At 42.8% G+C, this 24,988-nt stretch overlaps 1 protein-coding gene across 2 annotated transcripts in view; it reads left to right on the top strand.

Annotated features, from left to right (window-relative positions):
- The window catches only part of LOC144781567 (putative Kunitz-type serine protease inhibitor), a 123,981-nt gene that overhangs the window by 62,988 nt on the left and 36,005 nt on the right, over window positions 1-24,988 (top strand). For both annotated transcript variants that reach the window (XM_078660478.1, XM_078660479.1), the window contains 3 exons: window positions 16,959-17,012; window positions 17,095-17,265; window positions 23,033-23,083. In XM_078660478.1, the coding sequence (XP_078516604.1) occupies window positions 16,959-17,012; window positions 17,095-17,265; window positions 23,033-23,083 (276 nt within the window). The remainder of the gene's footprint in view (window positions 1-16,958; window positions 17,013-17,094; window positions 17,266-23,032; window positions 23,084-24,988) is intronic.

The raw sequence follows: 24,988 nt of genomic DNA, 5'->3' as shown, positions 1-24,988 counted from the left end.
AGGGAGAAAATTAAAATGAAGAGTAAACTTTATTAAGTTTACTCCATTTTAATTTTCACAAATTTGAAAAGCATTCAGAAATATAATTTTGGTCTCATGCTCCAATACAGTTGAAAACTACTTTATTTGAGTTAAATAAATCAATGCTTTAGTTCTGAACCTATGGGGCCAACATGGTTAATACATTTGAGGGGGGCACTGCTCATTATCAGACTCCATCTGCAGCCTGATAATGCAAAATAAACCTATCCTTACCCTGAACTTTGAAAGAAAAATGCGACAGTTATTGCAGTTCATAGTTAAAAAATAAAAAAAAAACTCCAGGCTGGGAGATTCTCTGAAGATTTATGTGAGCTACTGGTACCTTGCGATGACTGGCTGGAGACACCTGTAATATACCATTACCCTATACAGGGTTGTATGCATATGCATTGCAGTTAGTTACAGGGTCATCCTGACCACACAGCAGGAACCTTTGGTATTGGTGGGATTGTCTGGGAAAGTGCCCTGTTAGCCGAGATGTACTTTGATTTAATATGGTTTAAATGTCATTTAATCACTCCCAGCCGTTCATGAATGGGCGATAGCAGATTTTTCAACATCTTTCAAATTGGAATACGAGTTGTCCTTGGACTTCCCCCCCCCCCCCCCCCCCCCACATCAGCCTGCGAAGAAACAGTAAACTTCTCTTTATTGAGAACAGCTACATTAGGTTGAGTAGTATGGTGGAGCTTTTTCGTCACTGGTCTCCTTTTGCGTTTGGCTGGGGGAGCACTATTACTCAGATGGTATAGGACTACTGATGTTGCATCCTTTGTCTCCGGCTGGATTGTGCCTCACTGACGTTACCCGCCGGAACTACCACTTGGTCCAGCAGCATTCCTGAAGCTGCATCAGTACCAGGTTGTACTGGGCCCGGTTTGTTTGGTAGAGCCTCTGGGACTGCAGCTTAGTGGCTGCTAAAAGGCCCTCCACCTGTTCGGACTCTTTATTTAGAGCCCCCACTGCCCATTTAATATATTCATCTAGTGATGCGTTGAGTTGGCCAGATTTGGCAGAGTTGGGGGCTTTACATTTAGTGGTGTTGCACACTCAGCCAAAGTGTAGATACAATCCATAGATGTAAATACTTGGGCAAACGATTAATTAGTATTGCTCACCCCCAACTGCCCGGTGCATAAGAAAAGGCCGTTGCCAATAACGGGGACAAAAGTATTGTCACCAAGCTTATTTCGGTGATGAAGAATATAGAGTTGGCTCGTCCATGCGCAAGTTCTCCAGTGACTTCAAAGTCCCTTTTAGACTGGTTCCAGCGTATAGAGTGTGTCTTCCACTTCAGGAAACGTGGCTGTCAAACTTGACTAGGGATGATTTAATTGCAGAACCGCATGGTTGTTCCAGGAACTTGAGTCCGGGTGGCAGTGGGGGGGGGTCTGGCTGGCCTAGCCTTGCATCCTCTGGCCAATCACTGGCCAGCCCATGGCCCGGACTTTGCCCAGACACACCATACATCGGTAGACCGTGGTCGGGCGTTTAAATATGTTGGTCTCAAGCGGCCCCACCCCCTTTCCAAATTGTTGCTGCGCCTCCAGGTGCTGTTGCTGCTGGACAATGGATTCCCCACCCAGGGAGTTGAGCAGCACTCCACGGTTCTGGCCCCCGCATGTAAGCACAGTAAGTCAAACTATATATTCAAACTTATTTCATCACCATAGGGACAGTATCAAGCAAATATTGACACCTTCTTGCAGAAGGGGAGGTCTAAATTAAAACTCCGAAGGATCCCAGACACACTGAACTCCAGATACTCCAGAGTGTATTCTGCATAGGAAGAGTCTGTAATCTACCACAACTCCCCCCCCCCCCCCCCCCCACTCCTTTTAACACCAGTATTGCGTCTGCTTCTCCAATTCATGCTACATGCAGACCTAACACCTCTGGTAACTCATTAACTTTCCCACCTCCCCCCAGTCGGTCCATCGGAAACCTGTGATGGACCGACACCTCTCTAGCTCATTGGTAAGGCACTCTAGAAGGTGTAGACCTCACTTACTGCTTTCCAGGTTTGAATAAGTTTCCGGTCAACATAGCACTTTTGTTCAAGCTCTCTGGTCATGTTGGTCTTTCACCAGGCATTGCTCACCCGTACGAGGTGTTTTCCTCATGAATCTCTCCAATGGTCTACATTCTTACATTTAATACAGTCTTGAGAGTTGCAAACAAACATTACCACATACCATAATAACTGTTTGAATAACGACATCATTTTTGTGACTCCACCAGCTTCTTGCTACATAATCGCTTCCTTTATAATCGCTTCCTTCTTTATAATCTCTTCTTCCTTTAGTTCAGGCTTGAAAGAGAATGCCTTTGAGCTGTTGATCTGGGCCTTAAAGTCAGCACGAGTCTGGTTGCCGAAAAGAGGCACGCCCTAGTTCAAGATTCTTTCTGCAGCCAGACCCTCAACTGTGTCTTGGGTATCGTTTATGCTGCAAAGAGACACCATCCTACTTCTCAAAGATCTACTGTGCCACGTGAAAAGGAATGTAAATGGATGGATGCTGTTGGCTGAAAGTTCTGTAGAACCTCTGTCTGCCATGAAAGCTGCTAGTGCCACAGCATCGCTTGGACAGAAGTGCTGTTCCTTGTGGGATTTGCTCCAAATTTTAATGGAAGGTTTATCCAAAGTTGTGCAATATGTTAGGTAGGTTCCTCAGGAAGGTAAGGTGGTGGTCAACCAAGCCATCAATGCTGCTACTAATTCATCAGATATGTCAACCTACATATTTTGCCATGGATTGGACAAGAGGCATTCACCCTTCCTTCAACTTGCAGGATTAATGACACAACTTCAGCAAATGATTCTAAATAATTCTAAATCAATTCTTCTCTGTGACATCTTTCTTTTGCACAGATGAGGTTATGCAGTACACTAAGTTGGAAATTCCCCAAGGCAGTGAGCTTAGAAAAAAAGAAGGGCTTTTATTGATTTTTGCAATATTTCCTATAATTGCTGCTGTTCTCAACAGAGGGTACAAATACCTTAGTGGCCATTGTATTACCATCAGCAGCAGCCTAATCGGCATTTTCCTAAAGTCCAGTAAAGGAAGAGGTGGCTATCAGATGTGTTGCAGCTGGAAATTCTCGTGCCAACTACTGACACCTCCATTTGCCATCCCAGTGGGGGGAGGGATGAGAAGCATTAGGAATCATCTGGAACAGTGGAAAAAATATCACCGGAGACCAGTAAATGCTGTTCAATTGTTGTCTAGCCATTCCTTCAGAGTAGTCTTGTCAGACTTATTTCGGCATCCTACTGCATAAGGAAGCTGTGGAGAAGGTAGTTCCTTCCTGGAACTGAATAGGGATCTGTATATATCCCTAGTTCTGAGTTGAAAGCAGAATCCATTGCACAAATTCAGGCACATTCTAGGTCTCAGAACAACAATCAAATAGATTAGAAAGGAAAGATTTTGAATGGCTTACCCTTCATTGATCCACTGTCAACAAAATCAAGCAGACTGGATGCTTAAAATACATTTGCAAATGTGTATTTTTGCATGCAAATCCAAAAGACGTAACAAATGTCTACCATTTATAGTGGGAAACTATTACTATCAATAAAGTCCTGCACTTTGGACTAGTGTCTGCAAATCGTTTCGAGATGCATGCTGGAGGAGGCTGAATGCTTAGGACAAGCGGAGATTTTGTAACTGGATGAGTGGCTCCTGAAAGCTTACAACTCAAGGTCCAACAACACTTCACATAACTGTTTTTATTCTGCAGTGCCCAGGCCTAAGCATACATGACTTGGAATGAAGCTCTCATTCTGTCCACCCCATTATCTGGAGATACTTTTGGATAGATAGTTGGCAAATCCTTTGGTGGAGAGACTTGCATCTAAAGTGTCACAATCTTCTAAATGTCACAATCTTCTAAAGACATCACATCTATTTAGCATATTCCTGGTTCATCTTGCATGACTTCACATAAGACCGTTGCTTACAACACTAATTAAAAGTTTAGTGGAATCAGTTTTCAGGCAGCTGGGTTGACTAACTCTCAACAGCTGCAATCCAGTCTGTGGACTAGTGGTGCAGATTGGAGAATGTTCCAAAAAGCTTCCTGTTTCATTGGGATAGGTCTTCAGACTATAGTGATGGTTGCTTCCCTTCTGAGATGAGATGGGCACAAGGGCCCCTTGCCAATTCAATGCTCATGGACTGAGAGAGAGCCTTACCATTGCAACCTCCTAAACCTGAGGGTAGTCCACCTGTTCAATTCTTTTCTTCCAGCTTTCACATTGCAGTCACTATTTAGTCCAGCAAACGACATAAGACATGATCTAAATAAGCAAAGAGTAACTATCCCAAATGTTGCCTTTTGAAACTCAAACTATCTAGAACTGGCTGGTTATTGAGAAATTCATCATTTACAGGAGTTAATCTCTAAAGAATTAAGAACTTGGAAGCAGACTCACTCAGTAGGATCCTTCATGAAAACCATGAGTTTTTGTAAACTCTCAAAGAAAATATGTATAGATTCCACCACTTCTTAAAAATTGCGGCAATAAGTGAAATTTGATACTGAAAACTATTGGAGTAGGCATCTTACTTGATCCAATTCCCCAAATGGTGCACTTGGGGAGTCCTCTTTTACACGTTGCGGTCTATTTAGATGGAAACATCAGAGTAAGGATCCACTCAAACCAATTTTTCGCTATTCTCTTGTAATAAGTTTGCACTATAATCTCAGCTTTTTATTTTTGAGCATCTTCTGTAGTGTAGTTCCTATCATCCCAATAGGCTCTGCGCATTGGAATAATACCTACAGCAGTAAAGGCCTAGGCCAGACGTTAACTAGGTCTACTACTGTCGATACTAGACTTAAAGTTTTGGGTTTGCCAGCTTAGCTCAGAGTTCACTAGAAACTTTCTCGAATGTTCAAGGAGGACTTAACTTCCCTGATTAGACAAGAAGGGATTTAGTTTGACAACCATAGAACATGACAACTTTGCTCTCCCCTAATCAAGAGTATATCTCGAGAGTCGTGTGAACAAAAGGCAAATTATTTTACTCAGTCAGTACGTGCATTCTTAGTCTCATCAGAATGTAGAGAAAAGGAAGAGACGGGCGTGTTCAATAAAAAGGTGTTATTTATTGATCAGTCTCTTTTCTTGTACAAGAGAAATGGATCGATATTATTGCAATACTTATAGTTAAGTAAAGTGCATACATTAAAAGCAATAGTATAAAATAATACTGTAAAAACATTGATATGGTTTCTAAGCCATATGATGTTTTAAAATGAATAAAATATATTACATACACATATATACATTTGACTAAACGTACTCAACTGGTGTTTCTAAATACGCCTACCCCGTGTACCTGACCTAAGTCTAATACGTGGGCGGGAATAGAAAGTTACAGTTTAAGTTAAGTTTGTTTTTGCCAAGTGAATAACTAAAGAATTCTCTGTGAGGGGTTATTCAGTTATGTACCTGGAAGTTAGGATGAATGAGGAATGGTATATCTCTCTCTGGTCTCGATATTCCAGGCTGCCTGCGAGGGCTGCCCAGAAACGCCGGTGCTGGATTCTCGGCAGGAGAAAGCAGCGCGTCTCTCAGCGCGTCAGAAAGGCGGGGCTGCTGCCAGCGGGGTCTGCTCTGCTCTTGGCTTCGGCAAGTATGGCTGCTCCGTCTCGTCACCACGCGTGTGTTTGCATAGGGCAAGATCGGTAATATTTATACCTTTAAGGTGCAGAGATTGACGTAAGGATGGACATAGATACGTCAATAAGGATGTCATACGACTTGCTCGTTAGCACATTCTTTTACTGAAGTTCTCGGTGAAATCAAAACAATGGCCGCAGGGTTTTGCCCAGGTTGTCATAGGTTTGATTTGTTATGAGAACTCCGTATGCCTTATCAGGGGCTGGAGGAATATCGCTTGTCTAATTAGATCGCAAGCGTTATGACCTAATCAGATAACACGTTCCTGTGCCGTAGTGTGACTGCGTCAGATAACAGTATCTGCATCATGGGGGTTTTCTGCCTCATGGGCTGACTGCTAGTTAACTTGTTGGTTTGTTAACCAGAATAGGGTCAGGAATAGGGGGATCGATTCAGAACCTATAGGAATACATGACACCCACTCCACGCTAACTATGGACATATTTACTAATCTAGGCATAGTAGAACATAGTACAACATACTATAGAGTAGTGTGTATACCTTACCACCCCAAAATACATAAATGCATTTTGAAATTCTTCAAATATACGGAAAATTTTGCAGACATATATATACTGTATGCACTTAAGCTATGGAATAATGCAAAACTAATCACTTTGCTTATTTGGTATGAGAATTACACATGAAATGGTTTCTTAAATACAGAAAAAAGTTTCGAGACCATTCCATCACAGAATAAAGTATTTGTGAACATACCAGCGGGCAGCTAAAGTCTATAAAGTATCTAAAAAATAGAAATCTTAGTTCTCTAGGAATAGTTTCTTACTTTAAGCAGAAGATAAGTGTCCCGAAAAACCGAAAAAATAAATTGGGGCTTCTGAAAGAGTTGCTGTCCGTGAACTGGAGTGAAAAATAGTTCATGTGACTTTATTTTTAAAGTTGAAGGCCGAATTCAGGGAACGCCGTGTGCGAGCTTGCTCAAAAGTCTCTATTTCTGTTCGGGTGAGAACATCATATCATTTAGGCTTTCGAAAAAACTGTCAACAGCTTCCTGGGAAAGTTCCACTAACTCGGAAATAGGTGTAATCATGCATTCTTGCGCATGATTGTCTCCATTGACATTCTGATTTGCATTACTGACAGAAGGTCGTACCTGTTCGATGCTGCTTTCATCTTGAACTTCACTACCCATCAATCGTAGTGGTGAAGCTTCCACGAATGCCCTCATCAGGATTGGTAGCCTTTGAGGGCAGCACAAAGCATGAACCTTGATCGGGCTCAACAATGTTTCTGCATCCATCGGCGCATCCGATTGTAGCGTCAGACAGGTGTCTAACACGCATTCTTCTCCGCATAGCAGACACCTCAATACAGGTAAAACACATCTTTGCCACATTGGTCGAAATGATAGAAACCAAGTCATGTTCAGGTCTCTAAGCCGGGAGAGTCCCAGGATTTTTGATATCCGGTCCCGGTATCCAATGGCTAGGATTGTTTCTTCCCTTGTCGCAAGAGTTTTGTCTGTGACATGGGTTGCCATAACGAAAAATAAGGACTAAGAATAGGATTCCTGCAATTAGTCCCAAGATCAGGGGAAGTCCGCCAAAAATCGAATGGACGAAATCTGGAAAAATACCCAGTATGGCTTTGAATGGTGTTAATGCCATCGAAAATACTGTCTTAAATACCTTTGAGACCCCAGTGGTATCAGAAATATTTAAGATTTCGCTCAGGATTTCCGCGAAATGTACAGGGGAATTAGTTGATGATAATGTATGTATCTCTGCAGTCGTCCTTGCGACTTGTAGATCATACGTTTCTTTTGATGACGTGAGCCTGGTAGGCGTCTGAAGAAGCACTGTTTTCATTCTGCTTAAAGTATCTATTCGAATAGACTTAATTTTCAAATCGGGCCATGCCCTTGCCTCCCTGTCTGGGAAAGAGCTGGGGAACAATGAGCGTCCACAGCACTTGACCTTCGCAGTCGTAGTTACTAGATAAGGAGTCCCGGGCATAAGACTACAACATCTACGGTCTACAATAAGAATGTAACTCCCATTATAGAGTCTTTGAAAGAATGGTTCTATTTCTGTTGCAGGTGCGCCTTGCTGGTGACATGAAAGGTTGTATGAATTCCCTTCACAGGCTCCATGCAAACTAATTCCGTTACACAGAAGTGTGCCACTTAGTGACATCGCACAATTGTTGCCACTAAGAAACACTTTCTGTCCTTTATTACTGACACATGCATGTGAATAGGGCAGGTTCCATGTTTTAAGGTACCCCTTTCCCAATTTCTCGTACATGCCAGCCTGTATATATTTTTGGCAGTATTGAAACCTGAAGGTTGAGATTGGAATATTTATTATCCCATGTATTATCCATTCACTGACAGGTCGTTCTGACATTGTCACTGGTAATCTTTCGAGTTTTTCAATGCTCAAGATTGTATAATCAGCACCCTTTTGTGCCATACTGATTTGTCTATCAGTAAGGTTAAAGATTTGGAATTGTGACGTTGTGTTGATTAAACGCCAAGGCACATAGCCTGAACGCAGATTTTGTAACGTCCAGCCAAGCTGTACAATAGAACGCAATTGTGACTGACCGTGTTGTAATAACAGTAAGTCTTGCGATAATATATCGATTGCTGAAGACACAATGCTGTCCAAAGAAAAAATTCTGGAGGACAGTCATTAACCCATTGTCCACTACAGAAAGTGATTTTTCCAAATTAATACGGTCAATTTCCCGTATTCTCTCTGCTGTTTCAATTTGAGTAACCTTCCAGGCCTCATTGTATGCTGCATATACAGAGGCTGCTATGAAACGCTTTTGACGCTGTTTGCGTGGTCCCAAAGTGAAATCACGCAAGTCAGCACCATCAGTAAGTAAAGTTAGGTGTTGCTTAATTTCTGCCAGTGTGGAAGTTTGTAGCCACTGAAGGCATAATTTGCCCACACTGTAGGTTGTTATTATCCCTGGGTGATGTCTTTGAGGATATCTAGGGTCTGGCCTGGTCATTTTGAACCCCTGTGTTTTGTTCAGGAATCTGTCTTGACAGTTATTAGTATCTGTGGGCCAGATCAACCACTGTTTCCAATCAGGATGTGTTCTGTTTTGGTTTAATATATGGTGTACGTCTATCTCTTCTTCTGTATCAGAGTTATTGCTAAACATTGTTGGCTTTGGAATAGACGGTTTATTTAAATCTTTGATTTTGGCTAGGCCAAGACAGGTGGTTTGTTGAACAGTGTCATTTAAAAATATCATTTGTTCTGGGATCATGCAGGCTCTAAACAAAGCTTCTATACCCTGTACTTGCCATTCTTTTGTACCCCAAACACTTTTCAATTCAACATTTTTGTCCCAATAATCAAATCCAAAAGTATTCATTTTTTCAAAGAATGAGTCTGAATATAACAATTTTGTGTTGGTTATCATGGTCTTGGTCCCTGTTTTGTTTGACAATTTAAAAATAAAATGTTTCAGCATTACTTGTGTTAAAACCTGAAAAATATGAATATTTGTCGTAAACGGTTCTTGAGCTCCCTTTTGGAGGTGTTGCACAATGTTCCCATTGATTATAATTTAAAACATTTCTAGGTTGTGCAGATCTATGTAAAAATTGGTTACCATAGTGGTTATAGCAATACATACTATCATTTGTAGAACCCTGCAAATAATCATGTTTGGTAAATTTAGCAGACATTACTAAGTCAGACATCATATTATTAATGCTTTCGAAGTCCCAATCATCAGCAAATGAGTTTGGTTTTGCAAAGTCACTCAAGGAGATCTTAATTTGGTGTGGATATTTCAGGATCTCGACCGGACCATAAATTTCATAGTCAGTGTTGTCCCAAGCTACCCCACCAGGTATCGGATTGGCTGTGAAGTTGGCTGAAGAAAGTTCTCTTTTCTCGACGTGTGAAGATGTGTGTGGTTTGAGGATCAAGTTGATTTTCTGACTTGCTGTGTCCATTTTAGCATATTTTCCCTCAATGAAGCGTCCCAAAGTTAGTACCATGATGAGCCAAAGTATGAGGATAAATGCACCAAAACCCACCCAAAATTCAAGCCATGGAGAAACCAGATATGTTTCTTTCAGTTGTTTCAAAAGTTCTTTAGCTTTATCTTTAAAGGTTTTTGATGATGGCTGTGTCTTTGATTCACTGAAGCCTTCAGAGGAATCATCGAAGTTTATGAAGTAGCCGGATGCTGTTCTGTCAATTGTTCCAATTGGTTCAGGATTTCTGTTTCTTGCATTTTCACTTGGTACTTCATTATAGATTTGTGTGTCTCTGCTAAATGTTTTTATTTGGGTTTTCAGAGGTCTGAGTTCTATTGCATTGCTGCATAGTCCTTGTTGTTCTTCTGTAGGCATTTCGAATGTGATGAGCCTCTTTGTTAGGACCTCTGTACTGGTAGCAAACCTTGGTGTTCTGCTACTTATTGGGAGTCCACTTGGCCTACTGTTTGTTATCGGCCACATGTTGTGGTTTTACCAGGTCGATGGATACAACTCGGTTCTCCTTTTTTCCAGCAAGTGGCGGTAGTACAACTGATCTTGTCCCGTTGACAGACCAGACAGGAACTGCTTTTCTGTAAGAAGGCCCAAATTCCTTCTTTACCGCGATCTTTTCCCTGACTAGATCCCCGACTTTTGGAATCCAGACAGGTCTTGCTGGGACAGGTGGTGATTCTTCAGTGGTTGTTGGCTGTTTCAACTTTATGTTGCTCAGGTCTTTTCTTGTTTTGTTTAAGTCCTGCAAAATAGCCAAACTGTCTTTGATATCAAAGCTTTTTTCTTTCACCACTGAAGTCTGACTATCAATGTCAGAGATCATCATCCTAGTTCCAAATAATAATTCGTACGCACTGAATCCCTTCAGAGAATTTCTTGGCAAGTTATTGAGACTACGTTGGACACTTATTAGATGTTTGACCCACCCAGCTCCCGAACCTAATATTCTTTCCGCTATAGATTGCTTTATGCCTTGGTTTTTTCTTTACACCATCCCGTACCCTCAGGAAGGAAGTGAGAAGATTCCCGCTGGGCTATGCTCATTTGGTCATGTTTCCCCTCAGGCTGTTGGGCTAGAGTGAAAACAATGGTCAAACGTAGCATGCTCTTAGCGTATATGCCATTTAGACTCGCAAATCTTTGTATAACAGTCCGGACGTCAGCCGAGTGCTGGTGATCTACATTATAAGTGGAACTAGCCTGTATAAGTTAATCGCAACCCTTCCTTTTTACTCCTGATTTTTTCTGGAGTAGAACGACGAGGTATTAAACTGTTTCTCTCCCCACTGCGATCTCTGTTGCAGTTTGGGCAGTTTTTTACAAACATGGTATGACGCAGGCTCATGCCTGGCCACCAGTACCGTGATTGTAATTCTTCCAGAGAATTTTTTAGTTTGAGGTGTCTGAGACCCTCGCCCATGTGTGCGTCTGCGATTAACAAGTTTCTCCTGTCCATGTTTGGAATCACTCTATCCCCCACTCCAGGGATTCGAGCAAAAGGGACGGAGTTTGCATCGATTATGTATGTATAATTGAGTGGATAGTTGATCGGTAACGCTGAGCAGTCGCCTTTTTATGACGTTTTCACCGCCAGCACTGTTTCACCGTCAATGTATTTTAATGTACGCTTTTTTCGAACTACGGGAGCCGATTTAGTGGCTGCCGCTGTGGCTGTTTCAGCCAATGAATTCCCTGCAACGTGAACGCCATCACGCTGATGACTCAGTGAGTGTGTCACGTGAGTCTTTGGTAGTTCTTTTTGTAAAAGAGCTATTTGTTCCCAGAGCAGTTTTTGCTTTATTGGTGCATCTGTGTCATCTTTGTAACCGTTTTGAATCCATGTCTGCAAATCGCTGTTATATGATTTGACGCAGTAATATGAATCTGACACTATAAGTGTCGGGAATTCGCGATCCGCATTATCTAGCGCCATTTTCAAAGCTAATATTTCAGTTTGTTGTTCTGAATTAGTTTCTACAGAGTGTCTTTGTTAATAGAGGTTTTAGTTTACCTCCGTGCCACAATTCTTTTGTAATCTCACATGTGGGGTTGTATGCCTGCTCTCCCCAAACGGAGGGTTGAGCATGTCCGTCTGTATAGATTACACAGGCGTAATGTCGTAAAGGCAGAATGTCGATTGGCAGAGGATATGTTTCTTCATATTCTAGATTTTTTAATTCTTCTAGTTCTTAGAAAATTGTCAACCAGGCTATACTTGATAATTCATATCCTAAGAACAGGACTTTCAGATGGGCAATTCTCGATTTTTTTAAAAGTTGAATTTGTAACCCTCTGCTGCGAACCCAAGTATTATGGTGTTCACTCTTTTCAAGTGAGTCCAAGTCATCATCTGTTAAGTAAATGTCATCGACATAAGATAATGCTTCATCATCATATAGTTGTAGTAATTCTGTTACTTCTCGCTGAGAATGCTCCCGGGCTGTTCTTGTACCCCTGGGCTAACCGACAGAATTGTTTTTGAGTGCCATTTATTGAGAATGCAGTTAAATATCTGCTCTCTGGTGCTATGTTTTGACAAAAGAATCCATTAGAGATGTCTAATGTTGTTTTGTATTTTTTTGCGCACTATGTTATTCATTAGTGCAGCACTGTGTGAGTTTTGCACTGCAAAAGTTTTGCAACATGTGTTAAGGTGTCGGTAATCCAAAACTAGACGATATGAATTGTCTGGTTTGGAGACCGGAAACAAAGGGTTGTTCATTTGTGAGGTGCAAGTTTCAATCACCCCCTGGTATTCTAGCTGATCTAGTATTTCATTTACCTGTTTTTTAGCTTCTTGCTTAATTGGGTACTGCCTTTGTGCAGTTGGTTGTGATTTTAACTGGATTTTGTGAGGAGGAGAATCCTCATCCCATCCCACGTGATTTTTATATAAAGCAGGAGCTAGAGCCACTGCCCACTTTCTAGCAAGTGTGTTTTTTATGAATTGGAATTTGATTTGAGAAGGCAGGCATAATTACTTCTTCGCCATGAGGGCACTCCCTGACAAACTCTGGTGGCCAGTCTTTTTCAGCTAGAAGGATATCATAGCCCTTGGAGAGATTATCCCAAAATAGTCCCCTTATTTTCCTAGTCTTATCCCCCTCTATACGCAATGTTATTTCGTATATTTTGTGAGGTTTGCTAACTCTGGTGTCCGCAGTTTCCACTTGAAGATATTCATTCGTGTCCACTGTCTCCAGATGATTCATAAGGACTTTGCGAGCTATGCTCACTTCTGCTGCACTGTCTAGCATTGTCTGAGCCCATTCTCCGTTTTTCAGTTGTGTCCTCAGTATTCTCGGCATTAACTACCTTGATACTGGCTACCTTCTTTTTTGGAAATTGTAATTTCTTTTTTAGCTGAGCAGGTTCCTTGTCTTTGGACTTGGTGTGCTCTTCTCTTTGTTCTGATCGTCCTCTTCTTTCCGATTTCAGCGAGGAAGTCTGAAAAGATTGAGAGGGGCGTGTATCAATGTCTTGATATCTATCAGGCTTTTTTATATTATCCCTATTTCTAAGGTTATATCTTTTCCCAGAGGGGTCACTCTGGGGTGACCTGTGTCTTTGGTTCGGAGATTTCTCTCTTCGCCTAGGAGACCTTCCTCTGGACTGGAATTTCTTTTCTTTAGGATTGGATTGTTTGTTTCCATCCCAGTTCTTTTTTGGTGAATTATTATTAAAAAAAAATTTCTGGACTTTCAGTCAGTTGTGGTTTTACTGGTATTCCACCTAAACTATCTCTGCCTAGTTCCTCATAGGATTTTTCTATGATTCTGGCAATTTCAGCTGGTTGGTCTGCTATATCTGTCTCTTTTAACCTCTGGCGGATCGCCACGTTTGCTGCTTCACCTTTTATGTTGGCTAATAATATAGCCGAGACCTGCTTGAAGTCTTTCAGTAATTTCATACCAAGAGTTAAAGCGGGTTCAGGACCATATTCATCTTGAATTTGTTTTAGCACATCTGGTATTACCGAAATGGATGGAACACCGTGCGTTTTTGTGTAGATGGAAGCAAAGACTGTACCCCAAGTGTCACAGTCCTCAATGTGTGGTGCGATTCCCATTGGGAGACAGTCAGAATCCTGTGCTTTTCTAGCGGGGTGGTGTCAGGAAACACCGCCTCAATTTGGGTAACTTTCTGTGCCAACCAGAATGGTATTTGTTCCCGTTTAGCCAGTACTTTACCTAGGCAGGATTGGATGTTCTGTGGTGTAATTTTATTTGTGTTCCCCTGGTGAGGGGTCAGCTGTGGAAGTTTAATCGCTGGCTGAATTGTTGAAGTCCGCATCACATACTGAACTAATTGTCTATGAATTGTTATTAATTGTTTTAGCTGTGTTAACAGCTCTGCTACAGACATCCCATTGATGTCTGGATGTGGTGTGTATCCGGCTAGGACCGGCCACGTTGCTCCTGGTCTACCTAAAGGACCGAGCCTGGTGATGTGATGATTATGTTTTAGGGCGCCATCAAATAAGAGCAAATGCTCTTGAAATTTGAGTGGTACTTCCACCCCCTCGAAAGGAGTGTACTCATTAGGAGGTTCCTCTATTTTGTAATAGTGGAAGTACTTTGTTACAGCATTTGCTGCTGGAAAATGTATCCATGAATAGTATACCTCTGTCTGCCGATATTCGTGTGCCTCAATTACGAATATGACTGTGCCACCTCTGGGTGTCAGTCCATTTTCTATAAGTTTTAGGGTTATAGATCTCCTTTTGATGACCGGGATGAGTATTATATCCCTGTCCGCATCTAGTGCTGCAGCATCAGCCGCTGCGAGTTCAGCTGCTAATCTAACTGCCTCTCTTTCTTCTTCATTGTCTGACATTTTACTGTCCTGAAGGTTATTTCTTTTGTTTGCAGATCAGGTTTCTTATGGAAACAAAGATTAGATGCACAATATTTTGGAACTGTTTATCCTTCAACGTTGACTTATACCAAGAACCATACATAGGAGTTCCCTCCTGCGAGGTCTGGCGGATATAACCTTTCACCCACTCCAGACGTCTTTGGAGTATTGTGGAAAAAGGGGTCTGAGTGAGAAAGCACGACTGAGTTACTCTAAATGTCTTACGTTAGTTTTATCGCCCTTTCCAAACGCGTTGGGCGCCATGTAGTGTAGTTCCTATCATCCCAATAGGCTCTGCGCATTGGAATAATACCTACAGCAGTAAAGGCCTAGGCCAGACGTTAACTAGGTCTATTACTGTCGATACTAGACTTAAAGTTTTGGGTTTGCCAGCTTAGCTCAGAGTTCACTAGAAACTTTCTCGAATGTTCAAGGAGGACTTAACTTCCCTGATTAGACAAGAAGGGATTTAGTTTCTGACAACCATAGAACATGACAACTTTGCTCTCCCCTAATCAAGAGTATATCGAGAGTCGTGTGAACAAAAGGCAAATTATTTTACTCAGTCAGTACGTGCATTCTTAGTCTCATCAGAATGTAGAGAAAAGGAAGAGACGGGCGTGTTCAATAAAAAGGTGTTATTTATTGATCAGTCTCTTTTCTCGTACAAGAGAAATGGATCGATATTATTGCAATACTTATAGTTAAGTAAAGTGCATACATTAAAAGCAATAGTATAAAATAATACTGTAAAAACATTGATATGGTTTCTGAGCCATATGATGTTTTAAAATGAATAAAATATATTACATACACATATATACATTTGACTAAACGGACTCAACTGGTGTTTCTAAATACGCCTACCCCGTGTACCTGACCTAAGTCTAATACGTGGGCGGGAATAGAAAGTTACAGTTTAAGTTAAGTTTGTTTTTGCCAAGTGAATAACTAAAGAATTCTCTGTGAGGGGTTATTCAGTTCTGTACCTGGAAGTTAGGATGAATGAGGAATGGTATCTCTCTCTGGTCTCGATATTCCAGGCTGCCTGCGAGGGCTGCCCAGAAACGCCGGTGCTGGATTCTCGGCAGGAGAAAGCAGCGCGTCAGAAAGGCGGGGCTGCTGCCAGCGGGGTCTGCTCTGCTCTTGGCTTCGGCAAGTATGGCTGCTCCGTCTCGTCACCACGCGTGTGTTTGCATAGGGCAAGATCGGTAATATTTATACCTGTAAGGTGCCGAGATTGACGTAAGGATGGACATAGATACGTCAATAAGGATGTCATACGACTTGCTCGTTAGCACATTCTTTTACTGCAGTTCTCGGTGAAATCAAAACAATGGCCGCAGGGTTTTGCCCAGGTTGTCATAGGTTTGATTTGTTATGAGAACTCCGTATGCCTTATCAGGGGCTGGAGGAATATCACTTGTCTAATTAGATCGCAAGCGTTATGACCTAATCAGATAACACGTTCCTGTGCCGTAGTGTGACTGCGTCAGATAACGGTATCTGCATCATGGGGGTTTTCTGCCTCATGGGCTGACTGCTAGTTAACTTGTTGGTTTGTTTAACTAGAATAGGGTCAGGAATAGGGGGATCGATTCAGAACCTATAGGAATACATGACACTTCTGACCAGCATCTTTCAGTCTAGATCACTACAGAAAACTGTATTTGATCTATTGAAATGTGTTTTCACGTAATTGAGGTTGAGTTACTGAAATGTATGATTTCAAATAAAATGCTTATGGAGAAACTATAATTTTACTAGTCTCACCTTGCTTTGCCATCTAATTAATTTCTTTAATGCACCACTTTCAGTAGCAAAGCATGTCAAGGAATGGCTAAAAGGAAATGCAAGCAAATTTGGCATTGCTGCTATTAGCAATGTGCATCTCTGGAAATATGAAACTTTATATTTCACTGGCTGCAATTCTGTCCATGTAATATTTTGTAAGTAATCAAAAGCTGTTTAGAATATTTTGATTTTATTTGGGCGGGGGGGGGGGGGGGGGGGGGTCCAATGCAGACCATGAACTGGTGTTTTTTTTAAAACTTGTTGTCTGTCACAGAAGCTCTTTCCTTTAACCCATGCAAACTACAAGCCTTTTTGCCAGCTCTTTTCATATGATTCAGTTCTTGCCTTGCAAACGAATCATGAAGGCTTCTGCTTTAATGTTTATTTCTTAACCCCTTCCATGCTGGTGACGAACCCCAGCCTTCACGCTCCACGGTGCTCGTGTGCTGACGGCTGGGGTTCGTCACGGCCCCACCCTGTTTGGGCGGCGGCCGCACACGGGGGGAATCGCGGCCTCACGGAAGGGGTTAAATAAACTTGCCATTTTACCATGATTATAATAACTACTATTAATATTTTTTGCAGTTCCCAAGCCTGATCCCCAGAAGATTCAAGGAGTAAATGGCAGAAGCTTCCAAGGCAAGTTTTGTTTAATGGCAATTTTCTGTAAATTCAGTTTTTCTTCAGACACCCTCTAAATTATTTTTGTTCAATCTCTTAGAATATTGTGCAGTTGATAAAGTTACTGGTCCCTGTCGTGCTGCCTTCCCCCGTTGGTATTATGATGTTTCAACTGGTGCATGCTCAAAGTTTATTTACGGTGGATGCAAAGGGAACAAGAACAATTATTTATCAGAAGCTGACTGCACCAACAACTGTGTTGATCATCCAGGTATGGTTGGATTTCCGTTTTAAGTTGCTTACTAATTGTAACTTGTATTGGGATCCCTTTGATTTTCATACTTTTAGTAGGTCATTGTTGAAGTATTGTCAGTGTAGAACTATGGTTGTAGTAATGTCAAATACATAGAGTATTACATGCGCTAAAAGCAGTTATCTTAGTATGTTTCTAACATTTTGCATAACATTATCAGGATATATTAATATAAAAATGCTGTTGGCCTGAAACAACATTGTGTATTTAGTACCACATTGACCTCATTTGAAAGAACCTAACCTTTAGCATATAAGGTAGAAGCTTAAGCTCTTCTACGCTCCTTAGAGTCCTCCATTGCTCAGATTTCTACCGCATGTTTTGTGTGAGGATGGCCCCTGGAAGAGCTCTGCTCTAACCTTTGAGTGAACCATAATTTGTTACAAACTTGGTCTGAACTTGATGAGAACATGCCCCATCTTCAGCTCTGAACTACTGTGAGTTGTTTTTAGGAAAATTCTGAATCCGGAAGATTTTTTTAATTGCCAGCCAGCCATCACCTTGGCTGAAAGAGATAACAAATCTCTCTTCAAGGCTTGTTCATCCTGTGGTCTTAAAAAGATTTACATTGATTATCCTCCTGTTCAGTCTAATGTCTTCATCCAAAGCATAAGGCATCTAAATGATCTCTATAGGACTTATTTCCATTTAAGACTTGAACAGAGGTTGGGATTATATGTGACCACTAAAGAGATTATCACCTTCTAAAGGAGACCACCCCTCTTCAGGGGCAAGATTCAGTAAAACATGCTCCTCCAGCCACTTCCACAAAGGCAGTGCAAAAAAGGAAGCTCAGAGTCCTGAATTTGACTTATTTAGGACAGAGTTTCCAGCCACCTCTTCTGTCTCTTAACATGGACATTAGCGAGCGGCACAACTCATGACTAGCTCAGTTCGTCATGAGCGCGGAAGGGGTTAAAGAATCTGGCAGACTTGGAAAAAAATGTTTTAAATTGAGGGCTCGAGCTCCGGTGACAACAAAGACCTACATCGCCAAATGAAAACATTTTTGTCTGTCTGGGATAAAGGTCATCATTCTCTTTGAATTACATCTAATGAAATTTTTCCCATATTTGTTGGATCTATCTTAAAGCAGTTTAAAATATTCTTCAGTCCTAGTCCATTTGGCTGCAATTTTAAGATTTAAATGAACTGAACTTTCACTCGCTCTGTCCTAGTGGATCCCAAAACAGTTTATGAAAGGTTCTTCAAGGCATTCCCACCTATTCTACAAAAGTTTAACACTGTGCTAAGTCAGTTAATGCTACCTCCTTTTGAAAAAATACCTGAGGCACATCTGAAATTGGCCCCTGGAAGACTGCTCTTCTCCCAGCCATGACTGGTTCAAGGAGATTGAAGTTCAAGCATTCAGCATCATGGAACCTTTCCTCAGATTCACAAAGAAATTAATTTTGAGACCCAACCCTTGATTTCTACTCTAGGTTCCTACTGACAAGACGCCCTATTTCTCCCAGTTCATAGGATACATGACCTGGGAAGGCTGTATTGCCTATTTACAAGCACTCCTTGAGCTTGTGATTTTGACCATGGATTTGGGAGACCAGGAACCTTTAGTGGCTGGTCCTAAGGCTTTTTCTGGACTAATAAAAGTAAAAGGGATTATCAATGCAGAACTATTGACTGTATTGTCAATGTCAACATTGTGACAAAAGCATTGCAAGGCTCAGCAGTGTAATGACTGCTATTGGCTGTTGGTATGTTTCCCATGGACTTCAATTATGTCACTGATTTAAGTATTACTTGGTTGCTTTTACCAATGTGGGGACATTCAGATAGTCAGTAGACCTGCCTTACTGACAGACACCCCCCTTATATTGGTAATAGTGTCTAGTAATACTGGGCGTATTGTGGATACACATTTCAGAACCCACTAGGGATGAACTGTGATATGTGGGTGTAGCCAAAGGTATTTCCATCGACCCAATGTAGAAGTTTGTAAATTTAATGCATAGTATTTAGTAGTGTCTGTATGTGTAATTTAAGTAGTTTTCCTTATCAAAAGATTAACAAACAGGACAATAATTTGTTGTGTACCAGCAAGCTGAGCTTGCTAGGCCACACCACATCCCCCTGGATTTGCCCTGCTCGACTACCCAGAGAGAGTAAAGTGCTGCAATGGGGTTATTGGTTCCCAAGACAATTGCAGACTTATTTGTGAAGGACTCGCACCCGTTGCAACTAATAACCCAATTTCTTACAAAATGAATAAGGAGAGAGAAGTTCAGGATGTTGATTTTGCACCACATTCACCCTGTTCAATCGAGGGGGCAGGGGGGGAACTGGTGTGACACAGATCTTCAGGATGCTTGCTTTCTTATCCCATATAGGAAATAATTGTAAGTTCCTGAGTTTGTGGTAGGTGAAAATCCTATCCAGTTCAAGGTCCTCCTATAATGACTGAAGTCAGAATCGTAAACTTTCAAAGTGTGTAGAGGTGGTTGCAGCGCAACATGGCACCATATTTTCGTCAACTCCTGTATAAAGGACTGGTTGATAAAGGCTGAGACTGCAGAGGGAACTCTGAACCACTGCATCATTCTTCTTAGATGTTTTGTACCCAAGTCTTGATGTGTTTTTTTTTTTATTTTTTTATTTATTTTTTTTTAAACAAAGGATGCAACTCCATTCCAAAAGATGCATTATACGTGTCCAGTCTTGGGCACTTTGGTCACAATAGTAGATCCTTCAGAGAGAAACTGTCTGAAGCAGCCGTCTCTTGCGGACAACTCATTCTACTGCATGCCAGTTATCACTGCTAGGATTGAGGGCCTCCTGTGTTTTTCGGGAGTCTTGCCAGGCTTAGGAGACCACTGCAGCATTGTCTCGGGGACTAATGGGGTCTGCGTACGGCCAACACGGAAAATACGTTTATGGTGTCTCAGTGATTGCCACTTCCCTGGTTGTGTAGGTCGAAGAATCTGCTGAAGGGAATTGCTTTCCACCAAGATCATCCAACACACTTGTCACCGGCTGTTCCCTTCATGGATGGGAGACGCACATAATCTTCATGATCAGGAAATGTAGTTGAAGACCTATCAAATTAACTTGCCGAAATTGAGAGCACTCCAAAAATATGAAGTGCCAGAGGTTCAGACGGACTACAATGTATTACCTGAACTCATTTAAGAATCACTGCTTATGGAAGTGCAAACCTTCTGGTGGTTGCTCATAGCAGGCGATTTGCACACTATGGTGGCTCATCTGCCAGGGATCCAGAATGTGGAGGCCGACACTCAGCTGATCATTCCAAGACACCCAACAGCAGGTCCTCAACGACATTATGCTGGAAAGTGTCTTTTGCAGCTTGGGCAATCCTCAAATAGACTTGTTTACAAACTGAGAAAGCAGGAAATACCCAAACTGTGCCTCCAGATACCATCAACTCAGGTCAAAGGTGAATTCACTTTTGAAAGACTGGTCAGGGAGATTTCTGTATGTAATTTCTTCTTGTTCCGTTGATCTTAATTTGCAAACCAGGCTGTATCATTGCAAAGCAAACAGAAGGAGATGATGGACGGAGCATTTAAACTTTTCAGACACCCCCTGTCACAGATCTGGGTTGAATCCATCCGTTTTTTTTAGCTCCCTTCGCCTCCCCAGTTCAGACCCAGCCATATGCAAATCAGTCATGACCATGTTCCTTGTGGGAACAGTCCAGCCCAAACTGCCAAGCTAGGTCTTCCCTTGACAAGCAACCTGTATCCTGGGACCAGTGTCGGGGTAACACACCTCGCCAGCCAGCCTAGCCTGAATCCAGTGGCCAAGAGCAAGGGACCCACGTCCTGTTTAAAAAAGAAAAAAAATGCAATTTTTTTAGCGTACCTTTTAGAATCTGCAAAATAGGTGGGGTCTGGGCAGGGAGATGCAAATATGGCCTGGATACCTTTTGTGAAAAAAAACTTTAGGAAACAAATGCACAGTGGTCAAACACTCCAGGGCACTGCTCTGCCCCAGCAGATATGGGGTTAAAGGTTCAGTACTTGTTTCTTTTTCGTGTCTCTGGCAGCCTATCTGCTAATCTTACCATTCATTTTCTTTTCTGACAGGTATTTCTAACCATTTTAGTTAATGTGGTGTCTTTTCAGTTTAATTGTTTTAAAAAAAATTGCCATTTTAGCCCGCTAATAGGCTGCAATAGTTTTTTTTTTCTCTTTAAGGGCACTTATTCTGAAAAGCATCATGCATATATAAATGTGTAGTTTTTATAAATTTTTTTAAAGTTCTCTGGGATCCTGTGTGTGGCAGTAAAATTCATTGCGTAGGACTTTGAGGATTCCCCTGGTAGAGACCTAGGTTTACTTTACTTGACTGGGAAAATAGTGTGAATCTTATGCCTCAAACTATAAATATGTAAAAGGTGACGTGTAAGATATATGGGATAAAGTACTCCAGGTATACATTCTAAGAATAATGGAAGTCACCAAGAAGTTATGACTAGATAGAGGAATGCGAAATATGGAACTCCAAGGTGACTTGCAGTATTCTTATCCTGTACATCGGGGAGTACTCTATTCCTTATAATACATGGGCACACCGTTACCTTTCCCACAAACCACTTAAATCCTTGGTGCATGGCTCCTTCATATCAAAGAGGGAGCATGTACACAAGTTGGGTTTTTTGTTTATGAAAAACGAAGCACAAAAAATAGCCCAGTTGAAAAATGCAAAAAAATTCGGACTTTTCTGCAATCTTCCAAGGAGAGCAAAAAATAAACGTCACGAATATCTTTTCTAAATATACAGCTAGAAAAACTGAGCGTTGTTTTGTTTGCCCCTATTTAAATCTCTGATCTGACCTGCCTTTCCCCTGGGCTGCTGGCTTTGGCAACATTCATTGTACTGTAATTAGTTATTCCAGTTGAGTTGTGGCGTTATTTCTTCATAATCTGCGACGTAGTGCATCAGAGGTCTCCGATGATAGAGAAATTAAAGACCATTTTTATACAGGATTGCAGAATCCAGGTATTATAGACTACCAAATGTAAATTACTGTACAGTTCTAAATTGTGTAAACTGGCTTCAACTGAACTCTGCATAAAACATTATGTATACAACACCCCCTTTTTCAGATGGCCATGGTCCAGTAAATTTTCTGCGAAGTCAGCCACTGCTACTTCCAGCTAGCTTTGTCCGATTAAAAAAAGTTTTGGATTTGGTTGTGACTGTCTGCCATAAGGTACATCTGAAAGTATTCAACTCTGACTGCAAAGCTTTTAAGAGAACAATACCTTGACCTCTACCAAAGTCTGTACTTTCCCCGTGCTAAATGTGTGTTCCTTGAATTGATGTACCTGAATATAGCAGATGTAATTGCTTTTAGGCTGTCATTGACTTGTCAAATATTGTAGTGAGCCACAATCTACTCTGCCAATTAATCTGATGGTTGTCGAAATTAAAGTGACTAGCGTACATGACTGCCTGATAATTCAGGAACTGCCATGAGCTTTAGAGATGCATGTATGACCAATCTTACAATGTCTGTAATGTTTGTACTCCAGTTTGGTTTCTGCAGTTAATTGAAGGACCCTTGCTTCTATTGAAAACACAATATAGCCTAGAGATTCATTAGTTTCTCCCCATCCTGGATGAACGATGGGTAACACCAAATTATATTTTCTACAAAATTACTTCAGAATAGAGTGTTGCTGCCAATCTTGTTTCTTGATCTTCTCAAGGAGCTTAATGGAGTTTGTATTTTTTGTAGATGAACATGAAAACTATGATCCACTGCATCCATTTCATCATTCAACTACAGGTATGCATAATTTCAGTTATTTTAGTCTGGTTCCTTTTAAAGCATAAGTATCTGAGACATCTAGCCGTAGATTCCCTAACTTAGAATATCCCCAGGCGTGAGACTGGATCCGGATTTTTTGCAGCAGCACCTCTTTGTGCCGGGGGACGGTGCCACACGACCCCACCCTGACGTCGTCCAAGTACGGGACTACAGCGAGGTCCTATAAATCCCTCCTGGCGCTCTGACATCAGTTTCCTTCTTTTCCTCGTGCAACGTGGATCCGGAGTGAGCGTTTCCTCTGGCCTGTTTCGCGTCAGGAACAGTGTGCAATGCCTTTGGTCTTTAAAACATGTAATTCTTGTTCACGGCAGATGTCTGTAACGGACCCGCATTTTATTTGTATGTGGTGTCTGGGCGAGCACCATGACTCCACGGACTGCGACACCTGCCAACCGAAGTCTCGGCGGGAGCGCCGTATGAAGCTTATTTCAGCATGGCTGTCCGAGTCGCCTCGCCCCCCCGGCCCCTTCGTCCACGGCAGCTCCCTCTACTGTCCGGTTCTGCCGTCGATCGCCCTTGGGTGTCCGGGGCCTTGGTTCACCACTTGGTAAGTTGAGATGCTTGTCGCCAAGGTCTTCAACCTCCCCTTCTGTTGTCGGGAGCACTGGTTCCCAGAACATTCCAGACGTGCGCTCCCAACAGTCACCCCTCTCCCTTTATCCGCCCTTTCCGGGTGTGGGGGGGCGACGCGGGCCCAGATGGAGGCATATGCTGCGGCTTTGCAAGCCTCTCTTGGGTCCTCTTCTGTTCCTGGGGCGTCCTCGCTGCCTCTGCTTCTTGTGGGATCCCTGACGGACTCGCCGGTGGGTTCACCCCCGGCGTCGCTTGAGTCTTTGCCCCTAGGAACGTCTGAGATGTGTGTCAGGGCGTGGCCCGTCTGGGTCCCTCTCTTCGGTCCACATGGAGTGGTTAGGGTGTGGCCCACCCGAGTCCCCCTCTGACCCACGGCGCCTCTGCCGCACTGCAGGTGGTTGCCGGTGCTCATAGCCCTGACTTGAGCACACCCCGGGCTTCCGGACAGGCGGTCGCCTATCCTGAGCCGGGGTCGGTGCTGTTCCAGAGCTGGAAGCTCCCCTCCTCAGCACCGCCTCCACTCCTTTCTCCATAATGGGAGCCTGTCTTGGATGAGGCGGAGTCGGCGCTGGGGCGGCGCCGAAAGCTTGCCTTGCTGACACCTTCGACTTCTTTTTTCGGAAGGGGAACTTCTCATAGTTTCGGCGCCAACTTGATGCCGGATGTGGCCTCGTCTGCATCTGACGAGGCACGATCGGCGTGACACGTGTTGTTTTGGCGCCATGTCAATGCCGGGTTGTAGACTCTTCTCTAGAAGCCTCTGGAGAGAATTCAGCGCCACCCTCTCACCCAATGGGCTCCTTGTGGCACCGCAGGTGGTTGCCGGTGCTCATAGCCCTGACTTGAGCACACCCCGGGCTTCCGGGCAGGCAGTCGCCTGTCCGGAGCCGGGGTCGGCGCCAGAGGCTCGTCTCCTTGGCTCCACCTCCGCTCCTTTCTCCGGCATCTGAGCCTGTCTTGGATGAGGCGGAGTCGGTGGCGCCGAAAGCTTGCCTTGCCGGCACCAGCGCCTTCTTCGAAAGGGGAGCTTGTCATAGTTTTGGAACCGACTCGATGCCGGATGCATCAGACTGGGCACGATCAGCGCCGGCACGCTTTGTTTTGGCGCAGTGTCGACGCCGGGTTGTGGACTCTTCTCTAGAAGCCTCTGGAGAGAATTTGGCGCCACCCTCTCGCCCGGTGTTGCCAGAGGTATTATTACCAGTGCCCCCTTGGAATTTGTAGAGCCTCATCAGGAACTTCCAGATCCGGCAGGCTCTTCGCCTCCCCAGGAGCCCCATCAGGATTGTC

The sequence above is a fragment of the Lissotriton helveticus genome, chromosome 9 (assembly GCF_964261635.1).
Source record: "Lissotriton helveticus chromosome 9, aLisHel1.1, whole genome shotgun sequence".
NCBI lineage: Eukaryota > Metazoa > Chordata > Amphibia > Caudata > Salamandridae > Lissotriton > Lissotriton helveticus.
The sequence above is the reverse complement of the archived record's forward strand: the minus strand, read 5'-3'. Positions and strand labels throughout refer to the sequence as shown.